Source organism: Cupressus sempervirens, chromosome 6, assembly GCF_028749045.1.
Source record: "Cupressus sempervirens isolate cs-2001-9-10 chromosome 6, ASM2874904v1, whole genome shotgun sequence".
NCBI lineage: Eukaryota > Viridiplantae > Streptophyta > Pinopsida > Cupressales > Cupressaceae > Cupressus > Cupressus sempervirens.
Window position 1 is genome coordinate 387,864,553 of NC_143123.1, and position 20,361 is coordinate 387,884,913.

The window sequence follows — 20,361 nt, forward strand, 5'->3', positions numbered from 1 at the left end:
GTATCTAATCCATACTTCTAGCACTCATCCCTCATGGATTTTTCATTGTAACTCAAATCTCCAAGTTTTCATGGATCCAGTCTCATTGGAAGATGTTTTTGTGTTCATGTTGCAACACACGTTTCAAAATATACCAGATCTTCAAAGAACAATGGCAACCTGTCAAGAAGATGTGCTTTAATTCTCAAGAAGCAATTATTCATGAGATCTCCACTTTCCCAATGACGGCTTTGGAACCTAAGTTTGTGTGAGAATGCGCCAAGCACTTTGCTTCAAAAAAACCAAAAATAAGTTAAAGGAGCTGATAGAAAGTTGTTTCAAGTTTACATCCAGACACCATCAAGAAGGTTTTCAAAGTGTCAGAGACTCCAATTTGTGTTGATCTACAAACGAGAATTCACGATGACTTGAATGAGAACAAGCTTGAGCACATCAAGATTTCAAATGACAACGGATAATTAATCAAAGAGAGTTAGAAGCTACCAAAAGACGCAACACCATGATCATCAAGGTGAATGCAGTGGCACTAAATATAGGAACTTCCGATCTTGTGATCATCCGAGATAGCATCGTCAAGTACAAGGCCTTTTAGAACAATCCTTAAGATTGTTTCAATTCTCTTTCGTCTTCTTCCTTCTTTGCTTTTCATGTTTGTAAATTAGTGAGGATGTATTGCATAAAAATGTGTAATTACTAATTACATGTAATTCGATTTACATGTCCTTGTGACATGTAATCCAATAATTTCTCTCGTTTAGTTTAAAAAGGTCAAAGTTTGTTGAGTTGCTCCCACTTTTTCCTCCATCTTTTTCTCAACTCCTTTGCCTATAGAAAGGAGTGCCCCCTCATTGTAAAAATCATCTTTTGTTGTACGCAAGAAAGCTCTGCCAAACTTGTGCAAGCATAACTTTGATTTTGTAGAACCAATTTGGAAAAAAAGTGAATCAAAGAAGCAATTGGATTTGAAGCTTTAACTAGAAGCAATTGTGATAGAGAAAATTAGAAGCTTTGACTGTAATTTGTGCATATTGTCTTTGATTCATGCTATTATTGTGTGTTCAATAATAGAGCATAGTGAGTTAAGCACTCAGAGCCAAAGCTTTGACTGGGAGTTATTGTGGTGATATATAGACTAGAAGCTTTGACTGTAGCTTGTACTACCATCTTAAATTAACGAAAAATACTTAGAATTCCCTACTTTTGGAAGTCTTTGCACCCCAATGGTAGAGGTTATTCTTATAGAATATATTAAAACAGGACTTAGAGCCAAACCAGTACACTTTCAATTAGCCTTTGAGTTGGTGTGGTTTATCGATATCACCGTTTCCAGCTACTAGATAGAAGTGTAGTTAGAGATTTCATCTTGCCCATTACTCGCTCTACGGGTAAGTGGATTCTTTCTTGAAAGTTAAGAGGAAAGAAAATTGGTAACACCCTTACGAATCTCTCAACTTCTTGCTTACCTTGAGTTGATCCAAGGAACAGTGAGACGAGGGAGCCTTCCCTTTAAGGTAAGAGAGTCTTTGTCTCATGTGCTGTGGCTGGTCACCCTATTTTGCGATTAGATTTTACCCAAATTGTCGGTTGCCAACAAATTGATCATTTACAAGAGGACGATTTATTTAGTCCCAGGATCATATTAGGTGTCAGATAGGTTATACTTTGAGCCTTTCATGATTCAACATTAGCTAGACATCCTAGGTTCTTCAAGATCTATGGACAGATTTGGAAGAGGTTAACATGGAAGGACTTTAGGTCAGATGTGCAAAAGTGTGTCAGAGAGTACCCTGTTTGTTAGCAGAAAAAGCAACCCTATCCAACATGGTTGTTGCAGCCACTTCCTACTCCTAAAGGGAAGTGGAAATGTTTATCTATGGATTTCATTGTGAGTTTTTTGAAAGCCCAAGGTAGAGACTGCATCTTTGTGGTGGTGTTTAGATTATTCAATTGTTCAAATAGCAGAGCTAGTTTTCTGAGAAGTGTTTAGATTACATGGTATACCTTGGACTATTGTGAGCAACCGTAATAGTTGTTTCAAGAGTCACTTTTGCCATGTGCAATTCAAGTTATGTGGGATAGAGTTAACTCCGAGTACCAATTACCACCATTAGACTGATGGTCAAACTGAGATTGTGAATAAGTACGTAGAAGGCTATCTATGGAGTTATGTTTCATCTCAAAGATGGGCTTGGGTGAAGTGGTTATATTTCTATAATTCCACTCACCACATGACTATTCAGATGTCCCCATTCAGAGCTTTGTATTGGTATGATAGCCCAAGTTTCATAGACTTTTTATACAACGACAATAAGGTACCCAATGCAGGTGATTTATGACAGGATAGCCGAGATATTATGAAAACACTGAAGGATAATATTCAAAGAGCACATAATTAGTAGAAGCAGTATGTTGATCAAAGGATGACTGCGCATTCCTTTTAGGTGGCCAATATGGTTTATTTGATGCTCTAGCCTTACCGTCAATCTTCCTTTAGGAAGAAGGGAGTTGATAAGCTCAAGCCCCGTAATTATGGTCTGTTCTGCGTAGTGTGACACGCGAGTGAGGTTGTTTATGAGTTGGATTTACCAATGGACAACAAAGTACATAATGTATTACATGTATCGCACCTCAAGAAAGTGTTAGGCACACATGTTCCATCTTCCACCTTATCCCCACTAGATGATGAGGGGAGACTGAAGTTGATCCCTAAGGCTATTCTAGATACCAAGGAGAGGCATTTGTGCCAGTGGATTATTAGAGAGTTTCTAGTGAAGTGATAGGGACTTCGAATGAGGATGCTACTTGGAGCCTTAAGATATACTTCATCACCCTAGAATGTGATTGCTTGGGGACAAGCAATCTTGGGGAGGGAGGACATTAATGTCCTCATTTTAGCAAGTTCCTATAGCAAAGTATGATTAGTTCATCATTGTGATCCTCATGAGCTAACGGTTTGATTTGAGGGTCTCTATTGATAGACTTTCTATTTATATTAAGTCACTTATGGGTGATTACTATTTTTCTATGCTCCACGGAGTTTCTAGGACAGGGACGTTTTATGGGATGGGGACATGTTTCCGATACGGGTACGAGTCAAAGTCAAAATTTTGGAGACGGCGATTAAAAAAATAGGGGATTTTTTTTCTATATAGAGAAAAAATTCAAATATCCATATCATAACATTGATAAACCATTCACCATAAACATTTTAGAAGATCAATACATGGAATATTATCAAATGACAAATACTAAGTACTTCCATTATAACAATATCACATCCATATATTGCAAAAATCAAAATGCCTAAAGGCTCCAAGTATCATGCTGAAATCAGAATGAAATAAAGCGAAGTCCAACTAAAATAGTTTGTAAATCCTAAACGCAATCTTTCCTCACTGCTGCTACTGCTCTTATGTTTTCTTTCTTCCTCTTAGCAAGTATGTCAAATCTAAAAATGATTGGAAAAGCTAGTGTTTTAATGGACCAAATATGGGTTGCATATTTTTATTGTCTTTAAGACGACTAGGGGTCGCATAGATAGTAAAAATTAGAAAAAAATGATATTTTGGGGGTGTTTAGGCTTTACCAAATTGGCTGGAAAAAAGGGGACAGCCAGCAGTTTCAGGGATGGATAAGGGACAGCAAAACCATTCCCGGTACTATTGGTCGTCCCTAAGTTTCCTGCCCAAAAGAATTGGCCATCTTAGGGACATTTCCGAATTTGCCAAAAAGGGGAAAACTCAGGGGATGGCCAAAATCCGTCCTCGTTTCATCCCCAGTACGAGTACAGCCCCAAAACCATAGGGGATGCGTCCCCATGGACCAGTGCCATTATTAGCAATACAATGGAGGCACATGGTATTGGGCATCATTAGTATTTGATTACGTCAATTAATTGAGCTTCATATTATAAGTTGGTTATTAAGACTCTCAATTAATGACTATCATTTAAGTATTATAATTTGAAAGTGTGTGCAAGAAGCATCTTAACTGAAAAAAGTATTGGAAAAGCCACAATTCATTTTGTGTTATAAAAGACACTCTATCGAGAAAATCGCCCCATATTCTTGCTTATTGATTTTATTAGATTGTGATTTTTTGAAGGTTTTCAACAAGAATTTTGTGAGGGTTGATTCTTCTTTGTTTGCACTTTGATGTTAAAGTTTGTAGCTTCGATATAGATCTTTATCTCTCAAAATCTGGACGTTATTACCGTTATTATTATCTTCAACTGAAAAAGGACACTTAAGTTTAATTTGTAATATTTGACATGTGTCATTCTCATGCATTGAGGCATGAATATTCAAAGAGTTATTATTAATTATAGGAGTTATAGGAATCTCAAGAGACCTTTCAGTTATAATGAGATGAGTCTCTCCTATTGTTTTTTATTCGCATCAAGCGATAGACATTGTACACTTGAATTCTATTATCAATAAAATGATTTTTTGTTGTGTGGTTGGGTTTTTCCCTTCATTCTTGAAGGGTTTTCCCAGGATATTTCTAGTGTTCTTTGTTTTAGTTTTGTCTCTTTTATTGTTGGTTATCTTTATGCATTTCTGGGCTTCAAATTTAACATGGTATCAGAGCCAGATTAGATAACATCATATTTATGAGTTTTTCTTATTTTTTAATTTCAAGATGCTTTGTGCATCTTTGTTTTTTAGTATAGTTGAGATAGAGTCTTCAGATCGATTATGCTTGCCTACATTAGATTTTGTATGTTTGTGTTGGATGGTTGCTTCTTTTACCTCATCTGTGACAAATTTTTTTATTTTATTTTAGGTTCAACGGGAACTTCATGATGTGTGCTCACATTCAGCAGAATCGATGAACTTCAAGATGTGTACTTACCTTCAACAGTATCGATGAGTAGTATCGATGACTGGACTTCCAGCTTAGTCTTTGTTAAGTTTCCTTTGTCAGTTTTCTATCCGGTCTCCTTCTCTGCCATAATTTTATGTGTTATCATTTTTATGCTGAGGATTATCGACTTCTTCTCTTTATCATGCCATGTGACTATGAGTGATATTCCATTGGAGTTATCAATTCCTCTGCTGAAAATCACTTATTCGATCAGTTGCGTATCTTGTAAAATTCCTCTTTTATTTATTTCTCTTCCGGCTGAAAGTATTATGTCATGTCACTGTTTTCATCATTTATTTGCCCGTGTCATGGGTGTCGGTTTTATATTTCCTATGCGTGATGCGTTTCACCAAGGATCATGACTTGTGTCATCATTATTCATTTTGTGTCACGTCAATTCTAGGCATCGTCAATTTCATTCTAAGACTTTGCCGTTTCTATTTCTTTTATGTCTTGGCATCATTCACGTGTCGAGTGATATCATGTGTATCGTGCAAGATCACTGCTCCATTACTGCTCGCTTCAGCATTCATATTCTCTTTGAATATTTGTGATGGTTCCCACCTTCACGCAAAATGAGGCTTGGATTATCGGGTCATAATCGTCATTTAGTGGAGATGGCAGTAAATATTCTCAAGATTTCGATTGTCAAGGAGGACACGAGTGCAGGAGGGACGGTAGTGGGTGCTAAAATTGCATAAGATGAGATCCTCTCTGCTCACCTCCCTTCTTTTATTTGTAATATTTTTATATAGTGATTATGTGCGGTTCACGCTTTTGTTAATGCTATTTTGGTTATGATGAAGCAATAGATCAAGAGCTTAACTTGGCGCTTTTCCTGGATAAAGCTTTATCAAACTGATTTCTCTCTCCCGGAATTCGAAAATTATCATATTTGAACAGGAAGAATTGAAAGTGATGGGAAAATGCAGAGGCTTGTTCGCGGTTTTGTTGTATATCAAGATATGAGTGTATATGGTGGTGACAGCTTGGCACCTGATGCTTATTGCAAGAAGCGTAGAATTGATGATCTTATTTCCGATCATCTTGATAAATCTCATTCTCGCAAGATACCCAATGGCTATTACGTCTGCCTTGTCTGCTCAAATCGCCCAGTGCTCAACACTATCTCCATGCTCACGTTATTTGCCGAGGGAGATCCGGTAGTTGTATCTTTCACCTAAACTGAAAAAGGAAACTAAAGATGCATTGAATAAAGTTGCAGAGGCAAGAAAGCCTGTCTGAAACAGATAAGACAAATACCTAACAACAACATTGGAGAAAATCAAGAGATAAGTTTTCACCTTGTTTAATATTGATTTCTAATGACATGATTACTATTTATGGAAGAGGCTTTGTATGTGTTTAAGTGTCACTGATGCAATTTTTTTGCAGATATCTGTGATGAACTTTCTCAATCAGTATATTGAATCAAAGGTTTGATACAATGAGTATTGTTCTGATTTTGGTATCAGATTTTTTTTTAATAATTTTTCTTATTGATGTCATGAGGAGGACAAGACATAATCTCTTTTGTGTGCGCATGTTGAGATAAGACTTCAACGAGATAAGTATTAATGGTTATATCTCTTGAAGATTGTCTTTAAATATTTCTTTTAGCATTAATAGTCATGAGTATTAATATCTCTCATGGTTGCAAGATGCAATGAAATGGTGAGAGATTATGCAACATTGTTTGCAGTCTTGATATTAAACCGATGGCACATTATAAAAGGGGAAGATTATATTTAGAAAGAGAGACTATTCAACTTTAGAGGGAGATTGCATGACATGTCTAAAATCAATTGGAATCAGTTATGACCAAAAGGAGTTGTTCTTGATTGAGAGGGAGTTCTCATTAAAACCCTTGTTTTCTTTTACATGCTTTAGTATAGTAGATTTTTAAGACTTGTGTTGGAAAAGAGTTTCAATTATGATTGTATGTGTGAAATCAACAATAAGATTATAAGATCAGCTATGATAACTCTTTCACTATGCGATAGTGAACATCATGTTGAGAGAGTCCATGATGTCATCACGTTAAGAGATTTCGTGATGAGAGTTGGATGTCATGTTAAGAGATTCCATGACAGTTCACGTTGAGAGAGTCCGTGAATAGAGGCTTAGCTACGAGTCTCGCAAATTTTTTCATGTTGAGTGATTCCATGAATATGAGTTTTGTTGCAGGTTTTCATGTTGAGTGATTCCATGAATATGAGTTTTGTTGCGGGTTTTCATGTTGAGTGATTCCATGAATATGATTGTTTGTTACAGGTTTTCATGTTGAGTGATTCCATGAATATGATTGAGAATTTATCATTAACATTTTTTTTTGTTGCAGCTTTATGTGACTCTCCAGCTAAAGATCTCTCTCTTGCTAAGAGGGAGTGTTAAAGTTTGTAGCTTCAATAGAGATCTTTATCTCTCAAAATCTGGACGTTATTACCATTATTATTATCTTCAGCTGAAAAGGACACTTAAGTTTAATTTGTAATATTTGACATGTGTAATTCTCATGCATTGAGACATGAATATTCAAAGAGCTATTACTAATTATAGGAGTTATAGGAATCTCAAGAGACCTTTCAGTTATAATGAGATGAGTCTCTCCTATTGTTATATATTCGCATCAAGCGATAGACATTGTACACTTGAATTCTATTATCAATAAAATGTTTTTTTGTTGTGTGGCTAGGTTTTTCCCTTCATTCTCGACGGGTTTTCCCAGGATATTTCTAGTGTTTTTTGTTTTAGTTTTGTCTCTTTTATTGCTGGTTATCTTTATCCATTTCTGGGCTTCAGATTTAACATTTGAATGACTAAAAGATGTGGTGAGTCATGCTCTGAATATATGGGAATTAATTCTGATTATACTGATTGGAATTTTGGTGCTGTTGTATACCAAAATTATCTATTATCTTGCTGCAATATGAAAAGGGTTTGGACACCAATCATTTCCTTCATTTTGGCATGAGTTTGTAGTTGTTTAGGAAGGCCATTGCTAGCCATTTTTGGAAAATAATTGGAGCTGCGATCTATACCTTGTTTGGACATGGTTTTGCTTGCCTTCATACTGTATTTACTGTTGCTTGAAAGCCACCAATTTCCTGCTGCATGTGGTCATTTGGAGCCTGCATTTGCACCTTCATTGGGCGGCCATCTTCCTAATAAAGGATGTTTGCTTCTTCAAGCAACATTTGTAAATTACAAGCTGTGTTTGGACCTGTATGAAGTGATGTTGCATCTTCCAGACAATGTTAGCATTTTGGACTGCTGCATCTTGAATGGGCATTGAGCTTTTATTGAGATTGCCGTTGATAATTCAACCAATGTACTGCTATACATTTGGACGCCAACTATAATTAGGTTCCTAAATTTTAGTTGCAATTTCATGAGAATAGATTGTAATAATTTGCAAATGATTTTTATTGAGATTGCCGTTGATAATTCAACCAATGTGCTGCTACACATTTGGATGCCACCTATAATTAGGTTCCTAGATTTTAGTTGCAATTTCATGAGAATAGATTGTAATAATTTGCAAACTTATAATTACAAATCCTTGGTTTGATACTAGAATTGTTAGTAGTGTTTTTTATTGTTCTTTCAGCATTCTATCTATATTTGAAAATACCAAAAAATTACATATTGCAAAAACAAAACAAAAAATTGCAGAAACCAAGAAAGCACATTCTTCAGCATGACTTCAGAGAGGGACAACAGGGCTCTTACACTTTTTCTTAGTAGGTTGTTTACTTTTTCTACTCTCCTTTATGCACCATTTGGTGTCCCTACTTTCAGCTGGCCCCTTGTTTTATTCTCGGCAGTCCCTTGGACCCACTTCGTAGTCTTTTGTTGGACATTAATATATTTGTCCTAAGTTACTGATTCGGATGCGGATTCCGAAGCGGATTCCGGAAGCGGATACGGGAGGCGGGGATTTTCTTTTTTTAAGCATGCGGATGCGAGAGGAAACGTATATATATATATATATATATATATGCAAAGAAATGCAACTGATTTAGCTCAGGTGAAAGTAATTTTACTTTGCTAAATAGATTTGAAATAATTATAAGAAGATTGAATTATTTATTAAATGTAAACTATATCTAAATATATGATTTATTTTTTAGTAATATTGTTAAATATTATTAATATAAGATTTTTGACAGTATAAATATTCTGAAAATAAAAAATAAACCAGAAAAATAATAATACATACATGAAAATGATACAAGGAAAGAAATAAGAAGTAAAATCGAACATAAAATATATATATACTTACTTAATATTAAACATAAGTAAACCAAAAACATAATAATAATACAGATATGAAATGGGAATGATACGTAAGAAAACCTAAAACAAAACCTAATAATTCAAATGTAGAGTTGCATGCAGAAAAGAAGATTGCAAAAAGGCAAAAGAAATGGAGTCATGTGCCTAAATTATGAAGTCACGCGGCGCGAAGGAAAAGAAAAGTTGTGCGACTTGGCTCAGCTTCTTTCGTGCCTCCTTGAACGATCAACTCCCACATATTTTAGCAGCGAAACCCATTAAAATGTTTTTTCGATGAAGTTGAACAACGTTTTATACAATGAAATAGTCAAAAACGGTTAAAATTTGTGCTTCAAAACTCTGAACGAATGTTTATGATTTTATGCTCCCGGATTCCCTGCGGGTGCTGCCTGGAAGCCACCTACAGGCATCCGGATGCGGGTACTCAGCTTCCACCCGCATCTGGATGCCTGCGGGTGGCTTCCGGGCAGCACCCGCAGGGCACCCAGAGGCTTCCCGCATCCATCCGTATCGGATGCGGAAGCCAGGCCCTAGGGCCACGCATCGGTATCTAAGTATTTATCTTATTATGTGCTTGACATGACACATTTTGGTCTGTTGCAGTGCATCTTGTGAAAGTCATATCTTAAGGAGTTGTTCTACTAAAAAGTATGGAGTAAACTGACATTCCTCATTACACCGAAAACATAAATGTTGGGTAATCACTATAGCTATTTGAATTCATAGCTTTGTGTTATGATTGTTATGATATTATGCAACTCCACATTCTACACACACATGAATCAGATCTATAGAATTTTGAGTAAACAACCCACATGTACTATTTATTTGCCATTCAATGCTAGACCTTCAGACAATATTATCAAAACACTTGTTTGCACCATCCTTATTTTATTTGGAAGACCAACTATCACATATACAAGAAGGCAGCCCATCATCCATTACTAAAACCTCAAACCTTTGTACCACTTGTGATCACAGGTCCTTCCTAACTCTCAAAGGAACTACCATAACCATCGTCCATTACATAAACCTCAAACCTTTGTACCACTTGTGATGTTTGATTCATGTGGCTCAATTATTTGTATAGATGGACTTGTCCTATTGTTCCCAACTTACAACCAGTACTTTAAAAATAAAATGACAACTAACAAATTTTAACCAATTTTCTTTTAATATAGCCTATACCATATCCCATGGTCACAAGTGTACTTAAAACTCCAATGCTAGCGATAAAGAGAAAACTAAGTCATCAATGGCTAGATGGCTTTCGGATAATCTTGGTCATTTGGCACCAACATTCACCACCATGACCACATTGTTCATCAAATGCACTTAGGAGGAATAAATACCTAACATGCTATAAAGCATCTAATATGATAGGAACGTGTAATTATGTTGCAAATCATGTAATTTTGGTTACTCCTTCCATAATTATCTTACCCAATCATCCAATAATTATCTTCCAAATCAAATTTTATTGAGATATATTCCTCTTCTATGTAATGTCCCCTTTTTTCTGGAACATTATAATTATGTGTTGCTGGCTCACTTCGCCTAGGTTTCGAGGGCGAAAAAGTTCTTTACGGGGTTCAGTTCGAGATTTGGCCTAGACATTTCTAGTTTCAAACCTATCAGAGCAATTTTGGCTAGTTTTCCGGATCCTTACTATTTTTAGTAAGTAAACTGAGCTCAAAATTCTTGGTATCTCAGTGTTGGTTTGGAAGTGTCTCGCCAAGAGCTTTCCAACGAGCTATTGCATGTGCTTATCCAAGTTCATTTGGTCAATTATTTTGATGCTTGATGATTATATGGTTTACTGACTAAGTGACTTTTAAAGTTCATTTAACTTGTTACTTTATTTTTTTTAAAGTACTATGTTCATTTAAATGACTAAAGGACGAAAAAGGTGCTTTATCCCACATTGCCTAAAAGGGCGTGCATCACATTGGGAAAAGTGATAAAGATACAATAGGCTCCACATGGAAATTCATGAAAAGGATAATATATTAATATTTATAAACAAATATTAATTTAAGAGCTGGAAACAGTGACTGGTTATCTCTTCGAGGACACAAAAACTTGAAGAAGCTTTTGGAGGTTGGACACCAACCTAGCCTTCTTACAGGTTTAATCTGCATTTGCCAATCTGACTACTATTTCTATTTATAAGATTGGATTATTTGGATTGTTGCATGTTATTGTATTGCTATTATATAATACAGTAACGTATTTGGCGATTATTGTGTTAACTCCTAGTTTATATATGTGCGTCTGAATATTAGAGGAATAAAACAAACTTCTCTGAGTTTTCTTGTATGCAAATCTGCTAGTTACAAATCGATTAAGTTCTGGAATTTATATCAAATATTGGATTTTTGTTCGGTTTTAAATCTACACGTTTATATCAAGGGTTTTTAGAAAAATATCCGGAAAGGGATATTACATTCTAGAAGAAAAGAATATCCATGAAAGCATATTTAGGAATGCCATTGGATGTTTACAATTACTTATAAAAATGATAATTGTGGGTATTTCCCAACATTATAAGAGAATCAGAGAGTTTTGCAATAGTAATATTTGCAAAACACTCCTTAAAAGGCATCCAAATTGTGGTATTCATATGCATTATAGTTATTGGATGAGTTCAGTTTTAGCTTGGCCTAGAGGCCCTCCTTTCCTTCTAGTCAAAGTCAAAAATGTACTAAAACCTAGAATCCATTCTTTCAGCATCACCTGTAGAAGAATAAAATGAAGCTCAAGCCAGCCTACGGGACCCCACTTCTAAGTGCCAAGCTAGGGGTATGGTTGTTGATTTATGTCTACCTAAAGATCAATGATTCAGCACCAGACCACCAACGTTTCTTACCATTCAACAAATGTGAAATGAATATAAATGGTGGCTTATCATAGTGGCGTTAATGCTTTAATCTTATTCTGAAGTTCAATAGCCATAGCTAATGCAACTTTCTAAGAAAATGTTCCCACTTGCATTTTCAATTTAAAAAAGCGCAACCTATGTTCACATAATGGTGAAGATGTGTACTCCATATTGAAATCACATGTTCAAATTCAAAGGTGTTAAAGTTGTGCACATCAAAACAAACTAAGATAAAATGAAGAAATAATGCCCTTATATAATGCTTGAAAAGGGGGGGTTTCAAACACTGAATTGGTGTCATGCTCGGCACTGACCCAAAAAACTTTTTTTTTTTTAAATTTAGCTAAACAAAAATCCCTCTACTTGCAAAATTTAAGCAAATATCTGTCTTAGTTTTATATTCTTTCCTTATAATTTATTGTAGCTCTCCAAAGATGTATTATACAGTCAGTATCTTACATTCAAAGATAGATTTTCTCATGTATCTCAGAGAACAAATCTTTCAAGGGCCCCAATTTACAGAAGAGAAAGACTTTACAATCTAAAATTTTAGTCTTCCAGAATGAACATGATGTATAATCTATACATACCCAAGCTGAGCATACTTTGGAGGCAGAAGAGATGCAACTTTATCTGTAAACTGCAAATATAGAAAAATCATAACAAGCATTGGCATTAGCATTTGCAGAAACCTTTTCCTTTTGCTCAATTCCACTTATATCAAACTAAATTTAGGAATTCAAACCTGAAGAACAGGCCGATATACAGAGGCAGTGAGATAGATTCCTTGTTCGGGTAGCACAGTTCCCGTTCCATAACCTTCCTGTGCAACGATTGAACTCCTCCTTCCCCTGCCCTGCCGTACACCATCAACACCTGGAAATAATGTTACAATTATAGTTTATCTCTTGTGTCACAACAAGGATACTAATTCTAATTGTATGTATAAAGATCACAAGAGGGAAACATAAAAATAAAAAGCTATCTTGACGTATATATTGCAACCAAGTATCAACTGTCTAATCATGATTTAAATTAGATTGCAGACAGTGGATAGGTCATCATAAGAAAATGATACAATTGAAATATATTTTTTTCTGGAATGGTCCTAATTAAATTCAAAACTATAAATGGATCCCATGTAGGTGAATCACATCAAAACTGCCTATAGATTAATAAATCAAGTCAACATTCTATAATGGCATTCATTTTTAAGATAAAAATTCAAATATGAAAATGTCCTTCACAAATATCCTTAACAGATGTACCTAAGAAAAGCACCATCCAAAATTAAATGATCATTTAAACTTTTCTAGAAAAAAATTAACTAATACCCCTTACGAAGGAATATCTTTGTGCAAGATAGATCCTCTATGTAGTGGAATGTAGAGCTTTCTGTAAAATTCCCTTAGATTTGGGGTCATTCTAAATATGTTGAATGTCCATTCCCCCTCCCCCTAATCCAATAAAACTGATGGAACATTGGTATCTGATTGCATGGAGTTCCATTAAATCTTAAGAAAAAAATGCTTTGAAACTAATTGAAATTAGCTTCTGCTACATATGGTTGAGCTATCCTTGATGTCTTTAGAACTATAGAATGGGCATGGTACTTTTCCATGTTACAGGAATTTTCTCATGATACAGAAATACATGAAAGTTTCAGGCACATGCGAGCAATTAATCAAAGAAATGCTTTACACTTTGCAGCATTAAGAGACCACCATCAAGGAAATTTCTGTCTTCAAGATTCATAGCTAACAAAGTTAACACAATTGTGGTCATAAATAGGCAAACTGAAGAATTATTAGGTAAACATGGAAGATCACCTCGTTAATAGTGGAGGCTGCATGATAGTTAAAAAATGCAATCAAAAAAGATTTGATGAATATAAAGAAATATGTCAGTACACAAGAATGACTTCAGTCATAAAAACCTGAGCCTGGCAGAGATAGGACTGCATCTGTAAAGCGAAAAGCAAATGAAAGGCCCTCTTCTGACCCATCCCTGCCATTAACAAATTACCAATCAGATAACAATGCAACAGTTTTCCAGGAGGGGAAAAATATTTTTAAACTATAGTTGTACTTGAATAAACAGTAAAAATGAATTTTGTAAATCACTCTTTTAAAACACTGTGAATGCATGGATTAAAGTACTTATTTGAAGTTCTATGGTCACATGAAAATTTACTTTCAAGAACTTTGTGTACAATTCTACAAAACAAACAGGTCTCAAAACCATAGATGCTCCATTCGCATTCAAAGGACTCGCATAAGAAAAAATTCTACATAACATAATTACATCAAATATAATCCACCTCCAACTGCTTCCTTGTAAGACAGGAAATAGCCTATATAATAAGGTTTCTTTCTAATTTCTTATGGGATTTTTAATTCACCTTTGATCTTTGTACTAGTAACTCTAGTAGAGCTAATTAGCACAAATGGTGTTTTAGCCTTCTCTAACAACCAATTCTATTAGAACCTGTGCATTGAGTCTTAGAAGGGACCGAGACAGACCTGTGAGGCAGATCTAAGGTAAACATGAGGCTTCACAGAATCGTGATTCCCAACTCATGATGCAGCAATTTGCCTTCCTAGTAAGGCAGCAAACCAAAAAGAAATCATTCAAAATGAGAAGGCAATAAAAATAAAGTTTACACTCAGCTATCAAAACAGCCCCAGGAACATTTTAAGCCTTTTTTCAACTTGCCCGCTGAATTGACACTTGTTTCCTTCTCATTCAATCACTCTTAGTTTTTCATTCTCTCTTCAAAATAGCTGAACTTTATTCTGTAAGAATTGAAATACAGAGAGCATTAGATTTTTGTTGACACATTTTCGACTTTCGACTTCCAACATCAAGTTAAGGTAATTGGCTAATGCCAAATGGTACAAACTCTTCTCACTTTCTTTAGTCTCTCCCTTTCATTTTTCCTTATGTTTTCTATATATATTTTACAGAACCCTAACCTGAAAAGAAGAAAGATGAAAACCAATATTTTTATCCTTTTTCCTTTTTCAAGTGGAGGAAACGTTTTACCTCGTATGTTCCCTGGATTTAGAATCCAACTTCTTAACTTATTTGTCAAAGATACACAAAAAAGATCCTAACTGGATGTGCCACAATACAGATGGGAAGGAAAGGATTATTTGCAAGTAATGTGGGGGGGGTCAGGGGGGTTGAATCTGTTAGAGTAATTATTTGTTTGCATTTATTAATTAAATCACTTTGATTTAATTAATTAATTTGCCTATTACTCTAGTTTTCTTAAGCTATCTTGTAGGTGCATATAATTAATATTTTATTAATTATATTGTGCAACCTAGCTTTTTAGTTTAGGGTTTCTATCTCACCTTTATAAGGATGAGCATTGTACTTTCTTCATTATCTCTTATGCATTTTTCATTTGAGAGCAACTTTTCTTCTATCTCCATTTTTTAGCAAACCCTTGCCTCTTCTTGTCTTTTTCTTCTGTGACAGGTTTTTGCATGCAGGGATTCGAAGGCTTTGTGGATTTGATTGGCTTATTTGCTCAAATCCTACATGGTATCAGAGCCAGATCTGCTGTAGCTTGTTCAGTGTTTCAAGAAAAAGGGAGAACAAGGGTTTGACGGATCAGATCTGGTGTTTTTCCAAGCTTTTTCTAAGAAAACAAGGGGGTCACTGATTTTCAGAGTAGTTTGAGGCCAAACAGACCTCACGGATGGATTCAGAAGGCGTCAAAACCCCTGTTATGATATTAAATTTGTCCGATTTGGACAACTTTGATCTGGGAAGCAAATTTTTTTTGTTGAACAGGGTCGTACGGCCCCTGGCACGCGGATCGAGGCGGAAAAATTTAAAAAAAATCACAAATTTTGGGAAAAAACGCGGTTTTTGGCCGCGGCGGTTAAGAACCGCTGGCGGTCACCGAAACCGCTAGCGGCTGCGGTAAACCGCCGGCGGTTACCGCCTGCGGTCCCGCAGACCGCCAGCGGCTCTGTGGCCGCTACGGCTCCACCTCCGCCGACCACCTGCGCTCGTCCTCCACCACAGCAATGGCGCTCTGCCCTCCCTCCGCCCGACCACCGCCCGGCCGCCGCTCCGCCAGCGATGCGGGGGTGGTGCGGGGTTTTTAATTTTTTTTTTTTTTTAATTTTTTTTATTAAAAAAATAATAATTTTTTCATGCATTTCAGAGGGCCTGGTGTTTTTTCTCCATAACTTGAGCATACGGACGTATTTTTTCGATCTGAAAAATGCGCCGGAAAGCTGGTTCCGAGACGGAGATATTTGTGCAGGCTTTTTTGAGTTTTGATGCAGTTTGGTTGCCTGTTTTGGCAGTCAAAGCCGGATGTTCTGTTTTGCACTCCGGGAGGCGTATCTTGAGCATCCGATCTCCGATTTTGGACTTCTTTATATCGCTGGAAAGCTCTTTCTGTGCTCTTTCCAGTGATGTTGGTTGTTGTTCCAGATTCTGTTCCAGGCACATCCTATTCATTCTTTTGCGTTTTAGCATTCTGGTGGATATCCTGTTTGTTTCAGGTCCGGGGATCAATTTTGTTGCTTCAGTTGCTTCGTTTTGGGCTCTACCTTCTATTGTTTCAGCTTTATGTTTTTTCTGATCATTGTTGATATTCATTGTAAGCATCTTTATGCAACGCACTGAGATAAAGTGCTACTCTTGCGTTTCGGGATCCTTTTCATCATTGTGATTCGTTGTACTCACACTATTTTATAAAGTGCCATGGGGGGGATAGTTGTTTGCCGCTTATAGGCCCTCTCTCTCTTTTGCCTCATGCAGTGTCAATGACACGTGCCTTTATTGGTGTCTGTACCTCACTCTCGATGTGTCTGGTTCCTGTGTTGTAGGAGATTTTTTGGCCCACCTTTTCAGTTGCCTGTCACGTCACCTGCCTTAAGGGGAGGTTATATTGTTGTTCTATGCTTCTTTGGTTGATGGTTCGTTGGTGTGAGCTACGTATTTAGTACCTGATCCTACATACTAGGCGATTGCAGTGGCTGGCTACCTATGCATTTCGGTGAGATGGATCATCTACCATATAGACACGCTCGGTTCGTGCCTTCTATTTCCATGGAGGTTCTACAGATCAGCATTTTGACAGAGTTTTGCGGTTCTTCATGCTTCAGTGATTCTCTTCTGATCTCTTTGTTCCTTCTTCTGGAACATTCTTTGCTATCTCTTTTTGGAGTAGGGTTTTTCCCATGTGGTTTTTTCTATTTCTCCTCTTTATAGAGATTATGTTGTGATTGGGTACCTGATCAGGCCTTGTTGCCGGGACTCAATTTTCCTGCTTTCATAGCTGTGCTAGGTTAGATTACCTCCTGAGCTTCGCTTAAGGGGGGGTGTTAGAGTAATTATTTGTTTGCACTTATTAATTAAATCACTTTGATTTAATTAATTAATTTGCCTATTACTCTAGTTTTCTTAAGCTATCTTGTAGGTGCATATAATTAATATTTTATTAATTATATTGTGCAACCTAGCTTTTTAGTTTAGGGTTTCTATCTCACCTTTATAAGGATGAGCATTGTACTTTCTTCATTATCTCTTATGCATTTTTCATTTGAGAGCAACTTTTTTTCTATCTCCATTTTTTAGCAAACCCTTGCCTCTTCTTGTCTTTTTCTTCTGTGACAGGTTTTTGCATGCAGGGATTCGAAGGCTTTGTGGATTTGATTGGCTTATTTGCTCAAATCCTACAGAATCTCCCACCTCTCTAGACATCATGTTCAATTGTTGCAAAAACAATCAGCCAAAGGTCCTAAGAGAGATGACATCTCAATTGAGACTTTTTAGTAAAGGATGAAAATAGGAACAAAGGCAAAACCAAACGATAGCTCTCTCTTCCACTCTTCCGATGTCCAAAACAAGCTTTAGTTGTATTGGGCATAGACCTTGTAATTGGGAGAATGGTTTACCATCAAATGGTACTCTAAGCTCCTACCCATCATTAAAAAAGAAGCAGCACAATCTAAATTTCCTTTAGAGTTGTGCAATTTTTCCAAGGTTTTGAGAAATTTTTCTAAATATGGCTTAGGCTGCTCTTGCTGAGTTGCATAAGGCAGGGAAAAAAGTATCTAATCTCCAGAAATGTGTGCCACTTGCACTATTGCATTATCTCCATCATTTTCATAGATCTCACTTGATCAGCTGCTCTCACTCACCTTCATCATCCCCATGAATCTCTGAGTTGGGAAAAAAGGGAAATTCATGTTAGTGAAATGTGCTAATAAATCATTCCATTTCCTGATTTAGATTGTGAAAGAGATGGACGAAGACATGTCTATAGTTATTAGATTACTCAAAAAGTCCTCCAGATTTTTCAATTATTCCTAGTAATAAGGGTAACAGTAACATACAATGATATGTGGGAGCAAGAATTATTTTGGACATTTCCATGCATATGATTTCTAAAATGTCTATGAATGTGATTTCTAAATTCTCCATGTCTATAATTTCTAGCATCCTGGAATAAGGCTATCTATCTAGAAACATTGTGAAGGCCAACGTTCTGCTGGCCTGACCTAATTTTGAAAATCAAAGCTCTTGAATTGGCTTTATTTTTTAGGTCTAAAGGGCTCTCTTGTAGTGTTTATCAATATGCATCATGCATGTAGAACTGAGTTCTTCTAAATTATCATTCAAAAAAATTTGAAATTGTATTCATTAATCTTCTATTTTTTATAAAAATTTGACTGGTAAACTTCTTAATGTGACCAATGACGCAGGCATGACACGCCCTCTGACTCCATGTGAAATTCTTTTGACCTAGAGCTATGAACTAGTGAGGCCACAAAAGGGAGGTCTTGTCCCCTTATTACAGAGTTGAGGCACAAACTCGGGAGAAGATTAGATCAACAAAGGCACAAGCTCACGATCACAATGGCAGAGTGGAGGTTTGAACCTAAGTTGGGCCAACAAGAACAATACTATCACCAATGTTACCAGTGAAGTGTTTTGACATATTTGTCCCATCCTGGAACAAGACATCTTGAAAACTTGGAATTTGTCCCCTGGCTGTACCATAAAATTAATCTAAATAATGTCTAGGTTTTGATAAAAAAAGACTTCCATTTAGAGTCTTATGTGTACTTTCAATTTAAATTTATTTAACACAAACCTTATATGTTAAGGTTCTACAATGTATATAGGCACACTTTATCCATTTTTTCATATAATATTTAAAATTTTCCCTGTATATTTCAAAAATTCCCTATTTTTTATAGTCATCCCCATTGCCCTCGCCTATTGTCCCCAACTCTAGGAAACAAAATCAGTCCCAGAAACCTATTTCCATATCCCTCCGTTCTCGAAATCTAGGGCGTAACATAGACCGCCACTTAATCAACACACTAAGTGGTGAGCCCCATTAATCTTCTAGTTGTTAATTTTTCTCCTTCTGGAATATATTTTGCAATTTAAAGAGCCCCAAAACCTATTCTTTAAAACTAATGTTCTCACACCCCTTATTGTTCCCATTTGATGCACCTTTGCCCATCCTCATTTCCTAGTGAGCTAATATACCAAGTTCTTCATTTTTGGGTTGAAAACTAGTTCCAATATGGCCAAGGTTTCGACTCCCTAAGGTTCCACCTGGGTCCCTCCCCAATGGCCAAATTCTCTACAACTTAGGTGGAACCCGAGGAAACACAACATTCTGGCCGCCCAAAAATAGGCTCCATGTACCATTTTTATTTGTAAATCCTAAAAAGTGATGCAACTAAAGCATGTAATTAGTCATTTGACGTTATTTCACTCATCTCTCAAAGAATTTTTCAAAATTTTTGGTTTGTTCTACAAATGTAACATTTCTCTTCAAAAATGAATGTTACAAAGGACTGAAACATGCATCAAAGGCCTAGGAATCTATGGGGAAGGCAGATTTAGTGGTCAAAGGTGAGTGAATCTTAATTTTGTTCAAGTTTTCAATTATTTTTTCAAGAATTTTACCAAAAAAAAAAAATCAAATTCAAATACGTATTAAATACTTTTTATACTTTGTATGCACATTAAGGGGTTATAATGTCAATTGTTTTCATTTTTTAGCAATAATGTCTTGAATTTTCCTTTCCATTTTAGGTTCACTATTCAGAGTCAAAACACAATGGCTAGCAAGTGAAAACTCTGGCTCAATTACCAGGGAGAACCCTTTCACAATTGATGCAAGTTCACCACTAAGCATTATACAACAATAATTAGGGCACAACTTAGTGGTAGGAGTTTTATTTGCCAGTGTAACCATGGCAACGTAGAGTATTCAAGCTCATACTTTTGAGAGAAAGATCATTTCATTCCCACCACTGGAA

The 20,361-nt window shown here is 36.1% G+C and overlaps 1 protein-coding gene across 4 annotated transcripts in view; it reads right to left on the reverse strand.

The window, feature by feature from the left end:
- The window catches only part of SEC8 (subunit of exocyst complex 8), a 254,137-nt gene that overhangs the window by 121,063 nt on the left and 112,713 nt on the right, over positions 1–20,361 (reverse strand). For all 4 annotated transcript variants that reach the window (XM_089788245.1, XM_089788243.1, XM_089788246.1 and 1 more), the window contains exons 13-15: positions 13,983–14,053; positions 12,792–12,922; positions 12,637–12,686 (exon numbers count right to left, since the gene is read on the reverse strand). In XM_089788245.1, the coding sequence (XP_089644371.1) occupies positions 12,637–12,686; positions 12,792–12,922; positions 13,983–14,053 (252 nt within the window). The remainder of the gene's footprint in view (positions 1–12,636; positions 12,687–12,791; positions 12,923–13,982; positions 14,054–20,361) is intronic.